Genomic DNA, 22,566 nt, shown 5'->3' with positions numbered 1-22,566 from the left:
TTATTCAAACCTGATTTGAAAACGAGGCTGCATTCCTGACGACGAGAAACAAGCTTAGTGCCTTGACTTGAGAAGCGGCTGATATTATCACCTCTCCCCCAGCTGCTACTCAAACGGGAGATTGAAAACACAACTAAAGCCGGAGAAGCTTATGAGGGCGCCTAATTAATCCAACTTGATTGTTGTCGTTAAAAGAATATCGGTGCAAAATGGTAAGGCGCATTTTACTTTGCGTGACTCGAACTGGTAATATTTTAATATTAAAATAAAATAAAGTAGAAACAATATAGTCTACTGGTAAAACAGAAATTTCTGTTAGATAACGCATTGTTTTACTGCCAGTCCGCAAAGTTGTTTAGTATTAGAATAATTTACAAAATTGTACATTACAGTATTACCATTACTGAACATAAGTAACGTCTCCGGTCTTGCTGAAAATTATAAAATATCACAAAGATGAGTTAGAATTTACTTGATTGCAGATTTGCATACGATTAAATATGGATTCTAAAATAATCATTTTGTCCAATAAACACTATGTGAACAAGCATCAGCCATCATGCTTTACTTTCTTTCTTTCTTTTTTTTTATCTTTAAGAACAATTGAAAATTTTCTTTCAGACTTTCACTAATGTAACTGTTACAACTGTACTAGTTTTGTGCTCATTCTATATTTTTTGTGTGTGCAGATGCTTTCAAGGACCAAGCCGGCCACTGGGCCTGGCTCTGCAGGGTCTACCAAAGAAACAAAGAAGAAAAAGAAGCTGCCAAAACTGGAAGATTTTTTACAAAACAGAGACTACACTGGTGCAATTACCTTGTTAGAGGTTTGTTTATTTATTGTTTATTTAGCTTAACATCTTATGTCAGCCATTTTAAACAGATCTGAAAGATTGTTTTAGCTAACTTTTTTGTTTATTTGTTTTTTGAAACAACAGCTTAAACATCAATTTGTTCTTGACCACAGTTTACCTTAAAAAGGTGTACCCAACAATTATCTAAAACCAGCCGTTAAAACACTTTAAAACATCTCCTTATATTTTTTTCCTATTTATAGTTTAACAGAAACAGTGGTAAAGGCAATGAAGAGACAGACTTGTATATAGCATATTGTGCATTCCACTTGGGTGACTACAAGAGAGCAATGGAGGTGAGGATTTAAAAGAAACTTGAAACTTACAAGTAATAAACAGTCTCTCCAGAAACTGCAATATATGTAATGCAGATAGCAATATTTTTTCCAGAAATGCACAGACATAGTTTTGTTGTAAAAGCTCGTACATTATGTGATTCTTAAATTTATGATTATTTTCTAAGCGTTATTACACTGTGTAATTTTTTTCTTTTTATCCAATGTAAAAAGATACTAGTACAAGATTTTCTGATAGTTCAGTTAGAAGCCTTCCGTACCTAGTTGAAATTATTTTGATAATTTTTTTTTCACAAAAATACCACATTATATTTAACTTTCAGGAATATGAGCGTGTAGTTAAGCGCGAGGGCAGTCTCCCAGATGTATGGACATACCTTGCTTGCTGCTACTTTTTCCTAGGAATGTACAAGGAGTCAGATGAAGCCTGCAAAAAAGGTACAGTATGCCCCATACTACAACGAACTGGCTTAGCTTAAAAGACTGATAATAATGTTATTAACAACACTTTATTTTACTCTGTTCCTCAAACTCTACAAAGTTGGGTTATAGTGTTTTGGTTAAGCAATTAAATTAACTGCCCCCATGTCAATGCCACAGGCTAACTGGAAAATTGTTGTCTAAAGGCATTCAGAACTGTGCTTTGATGTAGAAGTTGAACTAATAGTTCATGCACTTGGCAATCTTACTAGACTGTGACACACCCACATATATGACCTACACAGTGTGTTACATAACTCAGTTAATGGATTAATCCACAGTTTTCTGGACTGTCAGGCAAGATGTTTGTCTTGCAATGCTATAATTCATACATCACTCCAAATGCCCCGGCACAATGTCACATAAAACTCAACTAATCTCATTGATAGACAGAGACATTTTTGCTTTTCATATCCACTAAAGCCTTGGAACGACTAGAACCAGAGAGACATCCAGATGAAGGTAGTTTGCTTGATATGAGCACCAGGGTTTCACGACAGGTCATATGTAGTGAGGGGTGCTACAGGGGGTGCTATAGCAAGCAGTTGAAAATGGGCCCAAGCTTGGGGGATTTCTGGTGTCTGGCTTTTACTCTGTGTAGTCTAATTAGTATTGATTACTGCTAATTTCTCCTAAATCTTTAACAATATGTTTCTTTTTTATTTGAAAAAAATGGATAGTCTAGAATGACTTTTATTTGCCTTTTTACAAAATTCCATCAATTTGTTTCTTGGTTGGTGCTATCGTGTGCTCCTTTTTCATTTTATTTTAATGTTAAACACATGATTCACCCATATGATGAGAATTCCTGATAATTATTTTTTCTCTTTCCATATATACTGAAATTATTTTGGCAATGCTCTTTTTTACTATACATACCTTTCTGTTAATTAGATAAATGCTTTTGTTACATTTATTAATCATATGATCAAAAAAGGAAATTGATTTCTTTCACCTTAGATAAAAGTAATTTTTGTTATTTTTCCCTTTTCCTCCAATTTTGTTACAACTCCTAGGCACCAAAGATGATTTCAAGCTTGGACCAAACATGAGATTACTGGCTTCTCAATTGATCCCCTGCTGTCAAACAGAATTACTATTTAACATCTAGGCTGTCAACTTCTATATAACATCCAATGCATATAGACAACATACTGGCACATGCTAATATTCCAAAATACTGTTTCATAAAAGAATAATATTATCACACTTAACTCACTCCTTCTATTATGCTACTTCTCACAATTCAGTCTTTAGTGTATTTGAATACCAACGACACACTGGCATCTCACACTGTCACAACAATGTCATACCTCTCACAATGTTATATCTAAGACAATGCCACATCCAAAGTAGTGCTACTCCTGACACAATATCACAACACTTTGTGGCATACAGCATAACTTGTGGGTAACATTGAGTTGTGATATTGTGTCAGAGTCTATTCTGTCACAGCTACCACATTTTGGGTTGTTATATGTAGAGGACCAGGTATAGGGACAGACAAATTAAAAGATGCTTCTTAAGTTCCCTCTGACACCACTCACATTTCCCAGTCACCTGGAAGAATTTGTGTCTTCGTCTGGTTTTTAAATCCCTTGCTGCAGTGTTTTCTTTTATAACATTTTTGCTTCTTTTTGTTGTTTATTATTATTATTATTATTATTTATCAAATAACATCTGGATGGGGTTCTTGATTGGTCATTGATTTTCTTCTGCCGACACAACCTGAGATGTTTCTTGAAAGATTTTGTTGTTATTACATCTTTTGTTTTTTATTTATTTTTGTCAATCCAAGGCTTGTGTGTGTTGTATCATTATTGAGATTTTATACTCAAAGAAAGTACCATGATCACTTTGGAAAATATAGTTTTTATTTCAACCATCTCATTCTGTCAGTATCTTTTAAACCTGAGAAAGAACTCTTTAGCTTGTGACCCAAAGAGGGGTTCTGTTTCTGTTGTTTAGAATTTGAAATTACCATTGCTCAAATAAATTATACAGCCTTTGTTTTTATTTAAGTTTGTCCTAGTGCTAAAATTGACTGATGTATTCCTACACAGTCACTGTGGAGCATTTTAGATATTACATAAAATAAGCTGGAAATTAATATTGCAGTCTCATGATGCTATTATAATTAGTTTCTTTAAAAGTTTTGGTGTAAAAATTTATTTCGCATTTGTCAAGGTATATCTATATTTTTGTATACGTGTGTTTTAACTAATCCCACTGTGTGCTTTTGGCTTCTACTAATTTCAGCATTATATGGTGCACTGGGTTGCCTTGAAAGTCAACATTATAAGTGCTGTTAGATGGGGGATATCAAAATGAATGCTGAAAACAGAATAATTGTATAATGTTGATGATTTGTAACATAAAGTTATATTTTATAGAAATTATTCTAGAATTATAAAAACAAAATTCTGAACAAATTATAATGGCTACAGGGTAAAAACCTTCCCCTATGAGTTGTCAGGCAGATATTGATAACCGTGATGCTCATGATTAAAAAACAAATGTTAACTCAAAGGCCTATTTTTCAACTTTTACGCCTCCAGCTCCAAAAAGCAGGCTCCAAAATCGCCTGATGTTCCACCTGTCCCACAAGTTCAACGATGAGAAACGCCTCATGGGCCACCATCAAAGTCTGCAGGATATCATAGAGGACCAGTTGTCCTTGGCATCCATACACTATCTACGCAGCCATTACCAGGAGGCTATTGATATCTATAAGAGAATACTTTTAGACAACAGGTGAGTAATGGAGTAATTCATCAGGATCTTTGCTCTTCTCTTTGACCTGTACCCTCTGTACTGAACCACTTAGGACTTTCTAGTTACCCAAGATGTTTTCAATTAAAAGACTAATAGTTCTAGATAACTGCAGTAGCCTAACTGTGATTACTTATTTCTTCTACAAAATAGTTCTAGATAATTGTGGCAGCTTAACTATGGTAGTTTTTCTACACTATGAAACAAAATAAATGTACATTAACTTGACTTGAAGTGAACAACCATTAGTATTTGTGTAGGCAGTTTAAATGACATCATGTGTGATTTGTTCTTTTCAGAGACTACCTGGCCCTGAATGTGTATGTGGCCTTGTGTTACTACAAACTGGATTACTATGATGTTTCACAGGTGAGTCTAAACCTCAGCCATTTCTTTGACTGCCATGTTACTTCCAAGCATCTGTATTTTTACACTGATTCCACAAATATTCAGTTGCTGAAGAGTTTTGGTAGTGTGGGGTCTTTGTACACATGACTAGATTTTTCCAGTAGAATTTCTTGTTTTATATATGTTTTCATTATAGTGCTTCTCAAAATGTTGGGCAATTTTTTTATATGGAATATATATTGAGCTTGACATGAGTGGCATATGCAAAAATAATTTTCTTTGGCCATGGTTAATTGTCAGCCAATATTATATTAGATTTATTCCTCAAGATGATATTTCTTTTTCTTAAATAATTTTATTATTTTATGTTTTTTTTTTTTTTTTTTTTTTTTTTTTTTTTTTTTTTTTTTTTGTAACCAGGAAGTGTTAGCTGTGTATCTACAGTCCTATCCAGACAGTGCAGTAGCTATCAATCTCAAAGCCTGCAACCACTTCAGATTATACAATGGAAAGGCGGCAGAGGTAAGTGGAAGGGTCAAATTATATTTTAATGAAACAGAAATGTTTATGGATTTAGTTTCTAGACATTATATCTACAGGTCATATTGTGTGGGCATTTGGCAGAAAGTAATAAATTAAAATATTTTAGTGCTGTTTGCTTTATTTATTTATTTTTTTTATTTTTTTTTATTTAAAATTGTTGAATATATCTAATTTTCTGTTTCTTAACAGGCAGAATTAAAGGCACTACAAGATATGGCTTCACCATCATTCACATTTGCAAGAGATCTCATCAAACATAACCTGGTAAGAAGTTAACTGCAAATTAATTCCTGGCTTATATGCTGAATTGTCCTTTTTTTAACTAAAACTCTGCAATCAAAAGTTAAAACAAATAATTAAAAGAAAGCAACTGTCTTTCTCTCACAGCGCACAGTTTCACAATTTTCATTTTATAAATAATTATGATTCAGGTTGTATTTCGTGGTGGAGAAGGAGCACTGCAGGTGCTGCCACCTTTAATTGATGTCCTGCCAGAGGCGCGACTCAATCTGGTGATATATCATCTAAAACAAGGTAACATTTCACATTAAAAAATCAAATTGATGTTAATTAATTAATTAATTGATCATGATATGTTCAGTGTTCAAATGTCATGGTAATAATGTGTTGCTAGATTTGTAACCGAAAATATTTAGTGATTGTGTAATTTAATTTAATTGAACTTTCTGATTGCTGTGAAGACTGTATCATTTCTACTGACAGAATCAGTAGTGTTTGTTTAAGAATGTGTTGATTTTTACTGTATGCTCAGTTTATTTAGTGGCTTAACTCAGACTGCTGTTGTTTCAGATGATATAGGAGAGGCCTACAACCTGATCAAGAACCTAGAGCCTACCACCCCCCAGGAGTACATACTGAAGGGTGTGGTCAATGCTGCACTGGGGCAAGACCAAGGCACGGTGAGTGGGCCCAGTTGAATTAAAGACACAAGTACCACAGCATTCTGTGTCTTTGTGGTGTGTTGGAATGATCCCTTTAGTGTTTTCATGTCTTCAGTGCTCAGTTAAATGTGAAACTGAATATTAGTCTTTGTACTTGTTAAGGTTTATTTTGGTATTTGGTATGATAAAGTGGTTTTGTTTAATACTAAACTTTGATCTTCAAGACCATGCAGTTTCACTTTTTTCTTTGCTTATTTTTTTAATTAATTTTTATTTATTTATTCAATTTTAATTTATGTATTAATATAAGTAATGAATGAAAATTTAATCCCTACGATTACATTAACATGTATGTCTTGATTTTTATTTAAAGAGGGAGCACTTGAAGATAGCCCAGCAGTATTTTCAGTTGGTGGGAGGCTCAGCCAGTGAATGTGGTAGGTGATTCAACACAATGCCATTCCTGCCAGTAGCAGATTCTGAAGCATTTTATTAATGAAATCATAGTATTCTTCCAGTTGACATCTCAGCTCTAGTTTATTAAAATATGAGTTGAATCCTGTAGATATTTTATAAGTGTCAAGACAGTGAAGTAGTTTTTCCATGATGGTAGAGAGCAAATTGTTTTTAAAGACACAAAATGTGTGATAACACCCTGGCTTATAAAGCTTGCATTGACAAGTCAGTATATAAGGTCAAAATGAAAAAAAAAAACATTTTGTTTTTTTTTTAATAATTCATTCTTTTATCAGTGCCAAGAAAGTTTTAAAATATTTCTTTTTTATTTTAGACACCATCCCTGGCAGGCAGTGCATGGCATCATGTTTCTTCTTGTTGAAACAATTTGAAGATGTCCTTATATATCTCAACTCAATCAAGGTAATATACATTCAATTTTTGAAAATATACCTTAATAAAATGTATTACTTTGCTAATATTATTACAGTTATGTTTTAGTAAAGAGTTAATTACTTATTAGAGAAGAATTTACTACTGGCCATTCACAACTGACATTATTATTTTCAGAGCTACTTCTACAATGATGACATGTTCAATTTCAATTATGCACAAGCCAAAGCAGCTTCCCCTGTCTGTAACTATAAGGAGGCTGAAGAGGTAAGGACGTCAGTGTGAGGCAGATTTCCAAAGGGGAGTGAGTCTTTTTGTTCCCCTTTCCTCTAGTTGGTGAAGGTTAAAATCTGACAAACTCAGCAGAAGTGTAGAAGTTCTTTTGTCAATAGCTTTCACTTTTAAATAATTAAAACTTATACTAATTAGCTATAGCCAGTATTCCATCTGCCTATAGTCAGACTTGATCAGGGAATATGAGTGACAAAAACATTGAATAGTTACACTACTCTCTGTTCAGCTCTTTAATATTTGTTTTCTGTTTCCACCAGGTGTTCCTGTTAATTCAAAGTGAGAAGATCAAGAATGACTACACATATCTCAGCTGGCTGGCAAGATGCTGTAAGTTTAACCCATGAAGGGCTCAGTTTTGATAGAGCACAACATGTACTTTTATATACAAAATATTCACCTATATATTCAAGCTAGTTAAACAATGTCTATCAGTAATCCAAAGCCCTAAGGCTTATGGCTGTAACAAAATGTCTGGTTTTAAAAGGCCACTTCATTTGTTTTGGACATGTCTATTGTTATTCATCATCTAAGGTTGAAGTTTATGATTGATAATCATTGACTGCACTGTTTTGATTCAGATATCATGAACCGCAAGGCTCGGTTGGCCTGGGAGTTGTACCTGAAGATGGAGACATCAGGAGAATCCTTCAGTCTGCTACAGCTCATTGCCAATGACTGTTACAAGGTGAGAGAAATAGTTCCAAAGGTCAAATAATAAGATTCTACCTGAATTTGTTGAGTTATTGCAAAAATGACATCCATAATGTGGACAATTATCTGCTAAATATACACCCTGTCCTACCAGAACACTTTGCATTCAGTTTGCTGGTACAGTGCACTAGGCATTAGTTTAGATGTCCCACCTTTATGGTTTCAGACTGGCCAGTTTTTCTATGCGGCCAAGGCATTTGATGTGCTGGAGAGACTGGACCCAAACCCAGAATACTGGGAAGGAAAGCGTGGAGCTTGTGTTGGTGTTTTCCAGATGATAATTGCAGGACATGAACCAAGGTAGGGCACTTTAAAGAGCCTAAAGATCATACCTAAAAGGCACAAAACTTTAGTCTCTCTTAGAAACAGTTTACTCTTCTACCTGTTGTTATCATCTTCTGTGAATAAAATAGCGTCTAATGATTTGCATGCTCTCTGTCAGGAAACACTACTGGAAGCTGGTCAGCATGTTAGAGAATACATGCATGCAAAATAGTGAACAAATATTGTCGGCAGTTCAAATGTGGGCCCTGGATAAAAAGATCCCTCATCCCTCTCCAAGCAGCAGGGACTCCCTTTAGATTGGTGTGATTTTATTTTACAATTCAGTGGATACTGTCTCAGAATTTTTTTAACAGAAAAATTTCTGTGAAAAAATTTTATTTATTATGATTGTATAATTTTAAAGTTGGTTTTATGTGGAAGATAATCCTAAAATGTTGAAATAGGGAAACTTTAGAAAAATATTGACTATAGTTCACTTTTGAGACAGAATCCAATTGTTTACTGTTATGCAAATTTTACTTATTGTTACTAACAGGAGCTTATTTCAATGCAACATCACCTACCGTACTTACATGTCTACTTTCAGTGCTGCAAAAACTTTCATGTTCATGATTGTTCATGTTGAATTACATTGAATTTCAGTACCATGTTTCACTTGTGGTGAACCCAAAGGCATCTAAATGTTAAAATTGACTAAAGAGCTTCAGCTATTACTTCATTTGCCATTTTCATTCTTTTTTGAGAATACTTAGTATTTTGCAGAATAATGGCTTTTCTTGTCCATACAGGGGTAATCCTCAGCCATTTATTTTAATATTAACACATATTTCAGTGTCTTTGCATTCATATTTGTTGTTTGTTTGTTTGTTAAATTTTATCATTAGATCATTGATGAACTTGTTGGAGATGGCTTTATGGCACTAAATAAGAATTTGTTGAAATGAGAACTGTAAAATATAAACTTTGTACAATTGTAAGAATGCTGTGCCAGTGTAGAATTAAACATTTCTTTTGTCAGCACTTTACACTGCATTTGTTATTAAGAAAATAATATTTCAGACAATAATAACCAGCTTGGTCATCAACACTATTCTCAAACACACATGCTCTGTTTTACAGGGAAACGTTACGGGATGTGATCCAGATGTTACGAAATACAGGCAACCCTCAAGTGGAATACATTGTGAGGACAATGAAGAAATGGGCCAAGGAAAACAGAGTGGCCATATCATAAGCCAGAACCACAGCCAATATAAATACTGTTAAGATGGAGTCCGTGGATAGTTCTGACACTGACATTATTATCTTAAGTCATAGTGAACTCAGAAAAAAAGCAGGGAGAAAATTAGTTCTGTAGACGTACAAATGTAAATCATTCCATTTTATTCCAATATAGAAATGGGATAAGTGAGCACCTTTAGAAACCTAAAAAAATGTCAGTCCCATGATCCATGGGCAGAAGAAATTTCAGACTTTTTGATAACTAGTAAGAGGTACTGTAAGAGGTTACCGTAACTTTTACTTGCAAACATTTTCTAGATGTAAAAAAATGCATCAAAATTTATTTATAAAGAATTTTTCATTAATTTTTTTTTTGTGTTTATTGTTGTATCAAGTAATTTTTCAGATACATAGTTGCAAAACATGATTTGTCCAAAGATAATCAATTCGCCCAAAGAAAGCTTTTCATTGTAAAAAAAGTTGCAAGCTCAAACTACTGTTTGTATATAAACAAAATGTTTCATTGTGCTGTGTAAATAAATCATTTTACTTACTTAAAAGATGCATTTGAAGTCAACTTTTGTTGTTACAAAAGCCAACCAAATGGCACAATATAGTTTCAAATAGCATAACTTCGAGAAATACCAAAGGACATTGTTTCATATTACCCCAAAAATGATATTTGAGTGGATTTTTCTGCTTGCTTTCTGTGCTACAAAAATGAGGCAGCTACTAAACATTTTTTGACGAACTCGTAATATATTTACATTTTGATGCATTTTGCAAAATACTTCAACTGAAATTAAGATGAAAACAAAAAATGCAGTTTGGAAGTTTATAGCCAACAACAGATGCAACAGTGCTGTTAAGGATATGGACAAAGGCTGATGAGAATGGATGATATACAGGCAGATCAAAGTACATTATACAGTGTGTGTATGTAATCAGTTGAATTCCAAAAATTATTTGTGCAGACAAAATTAATTCATTAGAACACTAATAACTAATAATAACAATATTTATTTCATAAAAAGTTATTTTTGTTACAACTTCCTCACATCCTCCAAAATTACATCAACTTTTGTAAAAGTAATTGTCATTGTGTGGGTTATTAAATATTCATTCAATCCTTTGCCCGTCCTGTGGACCAATGTCTTGTGTTTTCTGCCTTCAGTTGTTTTCCACTGTCTCATTTTGTTTTACATGTTCTACACTATCCCATTGGCATATCATCCATGCTTCTATTTTTACTGTCAAATCATTCATTGGGTATATATAGCATTATATAGTCAGCAAGGTTTCTTTTTCATTCATCCATTATTATTCTATCCTATCAATACTACATGCTGGATCCTGTGCGATAGTGAATGCATACTGGAAGCATCATGGGTGTGCGAAAACTTGAGAGCATTCTTTCATGACTTGGATTATTCTCATGTTTTTGCATAGTTTTTAGAGCTAAATTCTATTTCGTATAAAAATACTGGACATTCTTAAGTGAGATATGCTAGCGTATGCGTACTCAGCTTGTGACATGCGGCTGTGACAGCCTAAATTGATGCGATATATTTGCTATCAAAATCAGTCAAAAAACAAACGCAGTTTGTTGCTTGAGTAGTTATACATTATTTTGCAATGGAGTTGCAAACTTTTATGGGAAATATATTGATTTTGTAACTTAGTTACACACTTGTATGAATCAAAGTTGATAATAGCTCGCTGCATGCCAAACTTGGAATCAAGATGGTGACAGAAAGCACGTGAAGCAGTGCTATTAATTCACCGGGCCCTTCAAAACCCGTGTTAGATAAGAGTGATGAGGAAGTGAGGGTAAATCAAATGAAAACAAGAACAGTAAAAGGGAAACAAGATAACACTGTCAAAGCCAAATCTAGTGATAAGAGAAACAGCAATGAATATCTTTCTATCATGAAAATTATAGTAGTGCCTGGGGTCAGAGGTCGCTGTGGTAGTTCTGACCTAGGCCGGAGGCAGATGTAGCGAAGGCACATCTATGACCTACAGTGAGGTGCGCACGCACGACATTGTGCGTGTGTCTTACAAGAGGGGGCGCCATATTGAAAGGTTCTCTTTGTGAAGACGTCGTGTGAGCTGAGTGTGACGGGTTTACAAGCTAGTGTGGTGACAGATAACAGTTCAATTACAAAGGTGAGTTGATTTGCCATGGCCCTGTGCTATAATACACAAGAAACGATGCAGAGATAGGAAACCAAAATTAACAGCGTCGTGGCACGCATGGATACTTTGGAGAAACAGTACATGTATGGTGTATATGATGAATTTAGTGAGGAGCATCATGAATGTGATGAACAGACTGTATGATGAAAGATATGATGATGAAACTTGTACAGAGACTCAGAACTGCGAGGCAGGTACTAGTAGTAGTAGCACAAACAGATCTGGGACGGTATTCTCGAAAGGATTCAACGTCGAAAATTTTTCAACTTCGATTCATTAAAAACGATTCCTGGTATTCTTGAAGCTATTGAAACGAATACGATTTGAATAAGAATCGAATCCTTGTCAAAATTGTGACTTAATTCAACACTCGGAACACTCCTCTCTCCTGAGGCGAGATAATACATCAAAATAAAGGATTGGAGCGAACAGTTTCCTCATAAAATTCTTCATTATCAAAATTCATGACAGGAAATAAAGTCTTGTGTGCTTTAACAATTTATTTAATTATTTCTTAAAGATAGGTCAAGCAAAATATTTATTATTTAAGATCCAAGTACTGCGTTTTTCCGCATTTTGCACTGGCTTTTTTAAGTAGGTCAAACTGGAAATTCCCAGCGCGAGTTTCTCCATGGGAATTACCCTCGAAAAGTGCTTCGACATGGGTGATATCCCCCTCTATTTTCTTGACACTGAAGCGATGACATTAAAAACAAATCATACAGATATTTCAGAATACACTTCAACTAATAAAATAAATGAACTTTCGTTGTTGTTATTTTGTTCGTTCGTTTTTTCTTCGACAACGTCTCTGAGTTTCAAAGAAATGAAGGTAAATCTAACCCAATCAGATGCCGAGGTGACAGTATAAAAACCTTGGCACAGTTTTTCCCGGCGCCAAAAGCGAAGATGGAGCCATCTAGAAAGAGAGTAAAATTTACAAGAGAAGAAGTTGAAGTTTTGGTAGATGAAGTTGAAAGGAGAAAAAGTATTTTATTCAGTTAATTCTCATCTACAATAACCAATGAGGCTAAGATGAAGTTGGCAAGAAATAACTAGAAGGTTTGTGCCCATTTTTTAAATAAAAAACATTAAAATAGATGACTTCTATGCTTCAATTAATTACTATTTATTTATATATATTTATTTATTTAGTGCACACGGGGAATTACATCATTATGCATACCAGCCGCATACTGAAGAGAATTGGAAACATTAAATTTTGTTATAGCAGAAAAAATTTGTAATATCTTATTGATTTTCAGAGTCAACAGTGTTGGGATGGATAGAAAAGATGTGAAAGAGATACGAAAGAAATGGTCTGATTTCTCGAGTTGCACAAAAGAGGAGGAGGCAAAGAGAAGGAGAGAGATTCACAAGACTGGTGGTGGTGGGTCTCAAATAATATTGACTCTAATCCAAGAGAAGGTAAAATAATGTTAGCATTATATGCCTATTTATTTTTTTATAATTTTTTACATGCATACATATATAAACTGTGTTCATTTATTACATATCAAATGACTTATGGTACTTATTGGTACTTTTGTTTTAGGTTGTGTGAATTATTGGGGAAACAGCCATTGCTGGTTCTCAGGGTGAAATTGATACTTTCCAGCAACAAAGTCAAAATGGCAAGTAAACCAAAGTTATAATTCATCTTTTATTTTTATTATTTATTATTATTTTTTATTGTATTCAACCATTATTATGAAATATTCACATATAATATTTTATAAACATGTGAATAATTCCTATTTTTCCTATACTTTTTTGATAAAATTCCTATTTTTTGCATGTCACATGCACTGCCAAGAAGAAAGACTTTGTACGAATATGACCATTCTTCAGACATCAGCAGTGGCATCCATCCAGATACCACTGACAGGCTTTTGAAGGCAACGAAATTTGACACACTCCAGGTGTACCAGAAGATCATCAGCTTACTCTATGATGAGGTAAAGATAAAGACAGATCTTGTGTAAAGTAAAAGCTGTCACACGGTTTGCGAGAGTCCCCGAGTTCGAGTCCCGGTCAAGCCTTGGTGTTTTCTCCCCCCAAATCGCTACAAATTTGGTGGCAGTGGTGGGACCTCAAGTGTTCTCTCGTCCTCTAGGTACTATGGCAGGTGAAGAGACTTATTTAAGCAGGATATACAGCTGTCCGAGACCAGTAACTATGCAGTGGAATATGCATTTGGGAGTGCTAACCTATGTCTTAGCCCGGTAGCGGACAACACACCGTTATTTCCAGATCTAAGGAGAAGGTTGCAATACGATTCTACAGATACCAGAACGGCCTTTTAACCCCTTTAACACTCTGCTGACCAGGGTTGAAACACGTAGAAGGGAAAAATCAGGTCCTTCTATTAAAGTCGGTACTTTTGACGGAAAAATGTCTTGAGATGATTACAAGGCACAGTTTTATATTTGTGCTATGGTTTATCACTGGACAGATGAAGAAAAGACGGGTCATCTGGCGACCAGCCTGAGAGGTGATGCTGCTCAAGTATTGGGTGATCTTCCATTAGAGCACCGGTTCAACTATGAATTGTTATCAAGAGCCCTAGAGAGAAGGTTTAGCCCCAAGAACAAAACAAGAGTTCTACCGAGTGCAGGCAAGAATGCGTAAAAGAAACCCTAAAGAGACGCTTAGTGAACTGGCTCAGGCAATTAGACGCTTAGTCAGCCTGGGCTGGACAACTGAGACTGCCAATGTAAAAGACACGTTTATGAGGGAGTACTTCCTTGATGCGTTGGATGACACTCGTCTGAGACTTGATGTAATGAGATACCGACCCAAAACCATTGAGGAGTCCTTGGCCATAGAAGCTTGCTTAGATGCGGAGGCTGCTAGAGGGCGCCGACCCCACTTCGTACGCTCTGCGGCTGAAGTTGCCCTTCCTGACAGCACAGACCCAACCACTAAGATGTTACAGGAAATGTCTCGCACCATAGGCAAGATTTCCTCCAAAGTAGATTAGAGACCAGAGTGTTGCGTGACAGACAAATCCCATCGTCCTCTAGAGATGTACAGTGCTTTAATTGTGGTAAAAGAGGACACTTTGCCAGAGAATGCCAGGCACGGAATGTCAAACAAGGAACCCCGCTCCGTGGAGATGTTCAGTATTTTAACTGCGGGGGTATTGGTCATTTGGCCAGGAATTGCATTCCAGTAAAGGACAATCCCGGCCAGCCACTACACTCCTCCCACCCAAATACCGAAAGACGCGAGTCCAACTCCATCACCGCTGCCACCATTGTAGCGATTTGGGGGGGAGGAGTGTAGTGGCTGGCCGGGATTGTCCCGGGCTCAGTAGCTCAGTCGGTAGGAGCGGTTGCACGGTTTGCGAGAGTCCCGGGTTCGAGTCACTCCAAAGAAATGATCACTGTATTTGCAGCTAGACTTAGAGAAAAAGCAGATCAATGTGAGTTTGGAGAGGGGGTTTACGAGAGGATTTTGGAAAGACTTTTACCAACATATGAAGATAGAAATTCAGTCAAAACAAAAACACTACAAAGAGGCTGGAATCTAGACAGATTTCTGCAGGATACCAGTTATAAAGATGATTTATAGGATGATGTGGGGAGATGTGAGAGTGAGAGTCTCTCAAGCATTTGCTTGCTGACAATGTTGCTGTGCATGTGGTCAGAGGCCAAGGCCCCATTGACAGAATTGTTCAGAAGCTGGGAGAGAAGAACAATGAATTCATCCTGAAGCTCTTCAATACAGTGTATTTTGTCATCCACTATGAAATGCCATTCACCAGCTTTCCTAACATGCTTCAGTCTAGTCTGGTGTATGTTTTTTTTCATTGCTTACTTTTAATGTAATATGTAGTGTATGATTTGCAATGAATGATGAATGTTGGCAAGTAGCCAAAAAGTTAATGTTGAGCCCTGTACCATTAATGTCAAAAATGGAATCACTTTCAAAAAGTGTGCCATATACATAAACAGAGTCAGACAAATGCGACACACAAAAGGAACAATGATTCAACTACAACCCAAAGGCAGTATCAAACCAGAGGTTCTCCCCACAAACACATAAGAAAAAGAATCAAGTGAAGCGATGGGTCAGAAAAATGGAATTTGCAGAGGATGGGCAAACAGATGAGATAGTTGGGAGATAGTGGAGCAGCTTCAAATGTCATCTATGGACATCAATTCAAAGCACTTAAAAGGATGATGGGGGAGCACTGGAACTTCAACGCATATCTGAACAACTTTAATCAAGTCTTTCATACAGTTGTTGGAAACAAAACGAGAGGCTCTCAGTAAAAATATGTTGTCCTTAAAGGACACATGGCTACTACGTATCCCTTAATTGGAATTGAAAGGTTTTAATATATTGCTTTTTCCAAAAATGTTACAGAGTGATGGCAAGTGCCTGGAACAGAAGATTAAAGGTTGGTTAATCACAGGAAAGTAATGTTTACCCTGGGATAATTTGTTAAAGAATTAGGCAATGACATGATTAAAATAAGGGAAGAACAACCTGGATCATTATAGACCAGTAAGTAATTTATCTTTCTTATCAAAGGTGGTAGAGAATCATTGCAACAAGACTATTTGAGCATCTGAAACAGAACAATGATTATTGTGGTGAGTGGTACCATGGCTCCTGTGTCAATATAACATGTACAGAAGCTCTGGACGTCCTCACATACAAGCGTGAGGACTGTAAGGATCATAGCCAGTAAAAACCTCTGTAACCTCTGCCAGATGAACCCGCTGTGGGAGAGGTGGGGACTGACCACAGTTCCCCCAGGCGAGTGGGTCGGCCAATGGCTCCAGTTAGAGAAGGTATTACAATGGTCGACCCCGGCCAAGATTTTCGTCCTGCACTACAGAGGTCTGCCCGGAGGTGAGGACGACGCACTGTTCTCCCTCCTGATGCACCTGCAGTCCATCCCCGTAGGTCGTACTCAACTAATACACCTGCACCTTTTCCAGGGGTCTATGCGCGTCTTGCGGCGGTGGATCCAGGCCTACCCTAACACCTATTTTGGGGTAGAGTCCCGCGCAGACTCTCTCCCTGGAAGAAGAATGCGGTAGCAGAGCTGAACAGGAGCAGGGTCTTGCTAGAGACCGACTCTCCACACTTCCCATGCAAGCCCAACAGGCATGGGACTCCAGCAGACCTAGGGTGGACAGGGGCGGTGATTGCACCCATCTGGGGTTGCACCTGATAGGAGGTGCTGGCCATCACGGCCAGGAATGCCCGACGCCTCTATGTGGACGGGCTCCTGCCCGAGTCCACGGGGCAGTAGAGTTGTTTGGGTAGTGACCCCTGCTGAGGAGTGGTGCCACTCAGTGGGGGCTTGCCCAGGGCCCTCTCTGGTCATGCCATGTGGCCAGAGTAGGGCGCAACATGGCATGCTGGGCTCAGGGCCCAGCAGGCCAAAGATGAGGGACGCTTCCATCCAGTCCAACTTTTATTTAGGGGCAGTTTAGTGGAGCCAATCCTGGAACCGGGGTAGAGTCGGCCCATGCGCAGCTGGCGCGCTCTCTCTACGCTAGCTCCATTGTGACGAGTGACTCAACCTAACTTTAGGTAAGCATACCTCCCCCAATCGTGTGTTAAATTTGCACATCGGCACATTAGTTTCATTTATTTATATTCAGGATAGAATTCAAGCTGCTGAGGCCTTGGTGCAACTGAATGAGATGTCAGATAATATTACAATGGTGGACCATACTGAAGGAACACATGAAGAAGGGGGACAACTTGAATGTGAGGCTAAAGGTATGAAATATTTTTATATAAATGAAAAAATGTTGCTTATAAATGTTTTCTTCGTTGTCCAAATAAAACCTGTTGTCTGTTTCATCATCCATCATTACATCACTCTATTTAGATTTTTATCTTTTTGCCCTGCACTTCAAAGAGGTATCCAGGGCTAGACATTATCTTTTACTTCATGTGAGCTCCTTTATGTCCAACCCTGGTATCTAAACTAAGCTGCCATTTTCAGTAAGTAGTGAGAAGCTTTTCTTTTAGGAAATGTCTAAGAATAGTTCAATCAAATGACCCATGGCAAGAAAATTTTACTCTCTTAATGGTTCTACTTTTAAATAATTTTTCTTGCTTAATGACAACTTTTTTTTTTGTACATTCCAGATGGCTTCTGTTGGGATTCAAACTGAAGCTGCCTGTCATTGTCACTTGATGGACAAGGCAGAAGCTGATGAAAAGGTAGTAGCTGATGCAGCTTCACAGACTGCATATGAAAAAATGTACCTCCAATGTAAAGTGGAAAAAATGCTGTTGAAAAACAAGCTGAAAACCTCGTCAACCCCCATTACACCATCTGGGAGCATTAGTAAGGGAAAGCCTCCATTGTCGTTTGATTCTGTGAAAGATAACCCCAAGCCACCCTGAGCTTCAGAGCTGACTTGACACTAACCTTTTCACTGTAGCCTATCTCCATCGTGTCAAGTAACCTCTGACGAAAATAGTTTGACCTAGTTTATATAAGCCAATCGAATCCATGTTTCAAAATTTTTCACCAAAGTTTGGTGAAAACGCTGATTGGTTGATCGTCAATCGGCAATCCTCGGCTGATTCCGCAAGATTCATACTAACAACATAGTTATTGTCGAGTGCGGAGACATCCGAGTAGTTCCGAGTGGTTCCGAGTGCATAACCGTACACAAAGAAAGCATGGAGTATATCGGAATTGAAACCAGAGCAGTATGATGCCCTGCATCATTATCTACTGAGGGATGATGTATTTTGCGTGCTGCCCACAGGTTACGGCAAGTCCCTGATATTCAGCCTTATCTTTGATTGGTCCGGATTTGAACAAAGCGCGCTTTGATTCGTTCGCGTTCATTGGCTAGATCGTTCAATGAGTCATTGAGTGCGGGCTTTAAATTTGATTGGCGGGCGGCGGGAGCACTCGAATCTGGTCAGAGGTTACTTGACACGATAGAGATAGGCTACAGTGAAAAGGTTAGTGTCAAGTCAGCTCTGAAGCTCAGGGTGCCCCAAGCAGATGAAGTTCTTTATCGTCCAGGCATGAGATATCATGCAATGTCTTTTTTGAAGTCTGGTCATAGCCACGAATCCAAAGAAATGATCATGGGGAGTCCAGTATTAGAAATGCTGGAGAAGAGCTCAGCAGATGGTCTCAAGGCCAATGTAATTAGCTACATGTGCAAGAATTACAACTAGTATAATTATACCTTAGATATTGAAACCATAAATGCTGACAGCTTGGTTATACCGTATAGCTAAAAAAAAACACGACTATTGGTACGCGTATGATCGATAACTGATTTAATTCTCGTAAGATTACCATCCGCCCCCTTCCTTATGAATAGGTATTACTTTATTAATACAATGCAACCGTCGTGTAGCCGCATGTTAGAAGACAATGTTTGATTACGCACAGCAGTAGGAGGCCGCTACCCCTTCCCAGCAAGGAGTCAACACAGCAGCGCGTAACCCGGGGTTAATTAGGGGTTATTAGCTGTCCACTTATGATCGGTATTGTTCTTCTTGATTGCAGCACACTTCCTACTCACTATTGGTTCGACCGCCTCTTCTTAAATGCTCTCTCAAACCTTTCCTCAGTCAGCCGAGAATGGAAACACGTTTATCTGCCGATAAACTACGTCGTTGATGTATTATTCGGCATCATTCTACAGTGGGTCATAAGGCTCTATCTATCATTTTTTTCGTCTCGCATTTTACCAGATTAAGCTGACGCTCGAAAACTAAATTTAATGAATAATTTTCTCACGTGCACCGTATCCAGCTAATTTTACGACAATAACTACCACGGCACCTCCGCCATTTGCAATTGTAGACGAACCACGTGTTTCCAACTGATAGGCCAATACAACTATACCAGACCCTTTGTACGAGAAAAGACCGTTTATATTTAATGAATTAAACATTTGAGGATTGCGATTTTCTATTGATATACTATCGATGGTATCCCTGTATTAAATCATCCACTGCTACCCCCTCTTTTGTAGTGTAGCATGACTCGTATCACAAGATGGCCTTAGAAATGAAGTAAGACAGGCCTACACTCTGATAGTTTTTAGTCTATTATTAACCCTAATGTCGTTGCTTGTCATTCATTCTAGAACTCTCTGAGCCATCGCAAAATTATTTGCCAGGACATTTAAAGGCTACTTCTTAACGGATTTTTTTTTATTTGCACTGAGTCCAAAGTGTTCGAGGACGTCTCTGTCGTTATCGCCGTTTCTCGGACGCAGTCCCAGACAAAGGATCGGAAAGTTTCTAAATAAAAGAACTTATAAATGCTGCCACTAGCCATCCTTATTGTTCCTAAGTAAAGAGAGGCGATAATGATCTTTTCTTTCTTCTAGCTTAGTCTGTTGACTAAAATGAACAAGGTTAGGCCTACAATGCAACCACCTATTATTACGACCATTAATGAGGTTCTTTGCTACACTCCCTTTCTTCATGATCGCGAAACCAGTGGGGTGCTGTGTTTTAAATATATAAAAAAGGGGCTCGCAAGGTGAAGCTATAATAATGAAATAAAAAAATCCAATGAATAGGCCTATCTTATAAACCATGAAGCACGTAGTCTAGGCCTCTTCTTTGACCGACATCACATTTTTACATTCTTTGTTTTAATAAGAGGACGAACGTGGTCTAATTTGTCTTTTGGTGGTGTGTGATTTTGCTCGAAGTAGCGGAGTCAAGTAAATCGGTGATTTACCGTTGGTAAGAGTAGCGATCATCGCTCCTGCGTCCTCATAGATTACTTTCTAATCACCCGTAATTAACGCAGTCAGGAATAAGCGCTCAAATAGGGGGTTTTGTATCAGGGAAAATTTTAGTATTAATCTTATGTTATTATGTATCTGTATTATGTAATCATGTAACTCATTTTCCCAAGGCAACCACCAATTATGACGACCATTAATGAAGTTCTCTGCTACACTCTCTCCTCATGATCACTTGCTCGATCGTGAAACCCTGGAGGTGTTGTTTATATATTTGGGGTAGTTTACTATAGCATGCTACACTCTCCTCATGATCAGCTGCTCGATCGTGAAATCTGGAGTGAAACCCATGGTTTATCTAACAATGGTTTAAATAAATAAAAAGGGTGTCACGGAGGTGAAGCTGCTTAACTCATAAGAATAACGAACGAAAAAATACGATGAACATTTAATAAACCACGAAGCACGTATGTTTTGACCGTTATCGCCTTTTTTACATAAGATGTCTAAACAAGAAGGCAGATGTAGTCCAATTTGTCTTTTGTTGGTGATTCTGCTTCAGGTGGCTGAGATTAGTTGATCGGTGATGCACCGTTGGTAAGAGTAGCAATCATCACTCCTGCGTTCTAACGGATTACTTTCCAACCCCCCATAATTAACGCAGCCAGGAATAGGCGCTGAAATAGGGGGTATTAAATCAGGAATTAATTTTTGTAATTATGTATCCGTAAAATAAGAATCGTAACATTATCACGTATTTTTCCTGATAGAAAATATCATAATTTATGCACACTGATCGAATTATAAAGAAAATCTCCAGATGTAAACAAAGGTCAGTCAAGTATCACTCATCCCAGGCTGCAGGGCAGATATAGAGAATTGAATGAAGCGCCAGTGATCTGGCAACCCTACAAATTTGTCATAACGATTCATGGGCAAACAATAGAAGCATGAAATTAACACCTTTTACAGTGTGAATGACGACACCTTATGAGGCTTTTGTTTCTTCCCCTGGGTTGGTATTACAAAGTAAGTATGTTGACGTAGTGTGTTGACTTTTGCATGTTCAAAGGAACAATGGAAATGTCATTTCAAAACAAAGAGCCACATTTCCCTACTTAGGTGGCCAAAATATTGTCAATGAAACGCAAAAAAGACAAAATCACCAGCTGTTACTGACTGAGTCTAACTCAAATGCAAAAAGGTACGCACAGCAACAAAGCGCTATATTGTAAACAATGACCCGACGATGAGATCAATAAGATGTATAAAATGACTATTTGTACTATAAAACTGTACCCCTGCCCCTACTTGTATATTATTACACACACAAGGCCACCCTATACCAGAGTTACAGATTGATTTTTCATTACACAGTCTCTTGCACTGAAGAAAAATACTCATAATTAATTTGCGGCCCTAGTAGAGGTCTTCTCTCGCTTTCTCTCAAATCAAAATAAACTAGCAAACATGAAAATTGGCAAAATGTATTAGAATGTAAAGTGTTGCGAACCCTTTAAACAAGGTGAATGGTAATATGCACGTTTAGACAAATTTTAATTTTAATTTCAATTAAATTTAATTTTAATTAAAATTGATATTACCAAAATTAGTAAATGTCGTTTGCGTCATGTATCAATATTTTTGCGCATAATAGTACCTACGTTATAAACATTCAGCAAAGATATTTGGAAGGCCGCTCTTTTGTTGTTTATATCAAAGGAAAACTATTTGATACCCATCGTATCAATCATTATACCATGATAAGAGATTAGCATACTAATTTATGTCCCCAGTAATAAAAACTTTAACAATAACAACCAACCTTCCTACTGTGCTTTCCGTTGCAAAACAATCAGCCACGACTGTTTTATATATTAATAGATATTTATAATAATGACAATTTCAAAATCTTCAAAAGTACCGACTGGGACACGAACTCACGTCGGGTAGGTTGCAGACGACTCAACGACGTTAACCGTTGTTCCACCAATTCTACTGTTCACGCATATAGATATCGACAGCTCTGTATTGCCGCGCATGCCGAAGCTTTGCGGAAATTGCCGAAGGCTAGGAAAATTCTTCAAAATATACTTTT

The 22,566-nt window shown here is 37.2% G+C and overlaps 3 protein-coding genes across 4 annotated transcripts; all 3 read left to right on the top strand.

Moving 5' to 3' along the window:
- Positions 1-20: 20 nt before the first annotated feature.
- Positions 21-10,119, top strand: LOC106156152 (intraflagellar transport protein 56-like). Of its 2 annotated transcripts, XM_013531262.3 has the most exons (18): positions 21-212; positions 690-827; positions 1,058-1,150; positions 1,474-1,588; positions 2,054-2,092; positions 4,189-4,384; positions 4,702-4,771; positions 5,171-5,272; positions 5,483-5,557; positions 5,725-5,827; positions 6,104-6,213; positions 6,569-6,632; positions 6,986-7,074; positions 7,222-7,311; positions 7,596-7,665; positions 7,917-8,023; positions 8,216-8,349; positions 9,454-10,119. In XM_013531262.3, the coding sequence occupies exons 1-18, from the start codon at positions 210-212 to the stop codon at positions 9,566-9,568; spliced, it is 1,713 nt and encodes a 570-aa protein (XP_013386716.2). In that variant the 5' UTR covers positions 21-209; the 3' UTR covers positions 9,569-10,119. The 2 variants fall into 2 exon arrangements, with proteins under 2 accessions (XP_013386716.2, XP_013386725.2); XM_013531271.3 differs by lacking the exon at positions 2,054-2,092.
- Positions 10,120-13,023: 2,904 nt separating this feature from the next.
- LOC112041550 (uncharacterized) lies at positions 13,024-14,938 on the top strand. The gene is made up of 2 exons (XM_087005665.1): positions 13,024-13,182; positions 13,310-14,938. The coding sequence occupies exon 2, from the start codon at positions 14,378-14,380 to the stop codon at positions 14,735-14,737; it is 360 nt and encodes a 119-aa protein (XP_086861791.1). The 5' UTR covers positions 13,024-13,182; positions 13,310-14,377; the 3' UTR covers positions 14,738-14,938.
- Positions 14,939-15,057: 119 nt separating this feature from the next.
- Positions 15,058-18,138, top strand: LOC147763703 (uncharacterized). The gene is made up of 2 exons (XM_087004383.1): positions 15,058-17,502; positions 17,878-18,138. The coding sequence occupies exons 1-2, from the start codon at positions 17,419-17,421 to the stop codon at positions 18,136-18,138; spliced, it is 345 nt and encodes a 114-aa protein (XP_086860509.1). The 5' UTR covers positions 15,058-17,418.
- Positions 18,139-22,566: the final 4,428 nt, after the last annotated feature.

Source organism: Lingula anatina, chromosome 2, assembly GCF_051362555.1.
Source record: "Lingula anatina isolate TDL-2025a chromosome 2, LinAna3.0, whole genome shotgun sequence".
Taxonomy (NCBI): domain Eukaryota; kingdom Metazoa; phylum Brachiopoda; class Lingulata; order Lingulida; family Lingulidae; genus Lingula; species Lingula anatina.
This window is presented reverse-complemented; position numbering and strand designations above follow the sequence as displayed.

Excerpts from the sequence above, each read along its gene's own strand:
- LOC106156152 (XM_013531262.3), top strand. Across the intron at positions 2,093-4,188 it reads AGAGAGACATCCAGATGAAG|CTCCAAAAAGCAGGCTCCAA; the intron begins GTAGTTTGCTTG and ends TTACGCCTCCAG. Across the intron at positions 7,075-7,221 it reads TATATCTCAACTCAATCAAG|AGCTACTTCTACAATGATGA; the intron begins GTAATATACATT and ends TATTATTTTCAG.
- LOC112041550 (XM_087005665.1), top strand. The coding sequence starts at position 14,378 with ATGCGTAAAAGAAACCCTAAAGAGACGCTTAGTGAACTGGCTCAGGCA.
- LOC147763703 (XM_087004383.1), top strand. The coding sequence starts at position 17,419 with ATGAGATGTCAGATAATATTACAATGGTGGACCATACTGAAGGAACAC. Across the intron at positions 17,503-17,877 it reads ACTTGAATGTGAGGCTAAAG|ATGGCTTCTGTTGGGATTCA; the intron begins GTATGAAATATT and ends TGTACATTCCAG.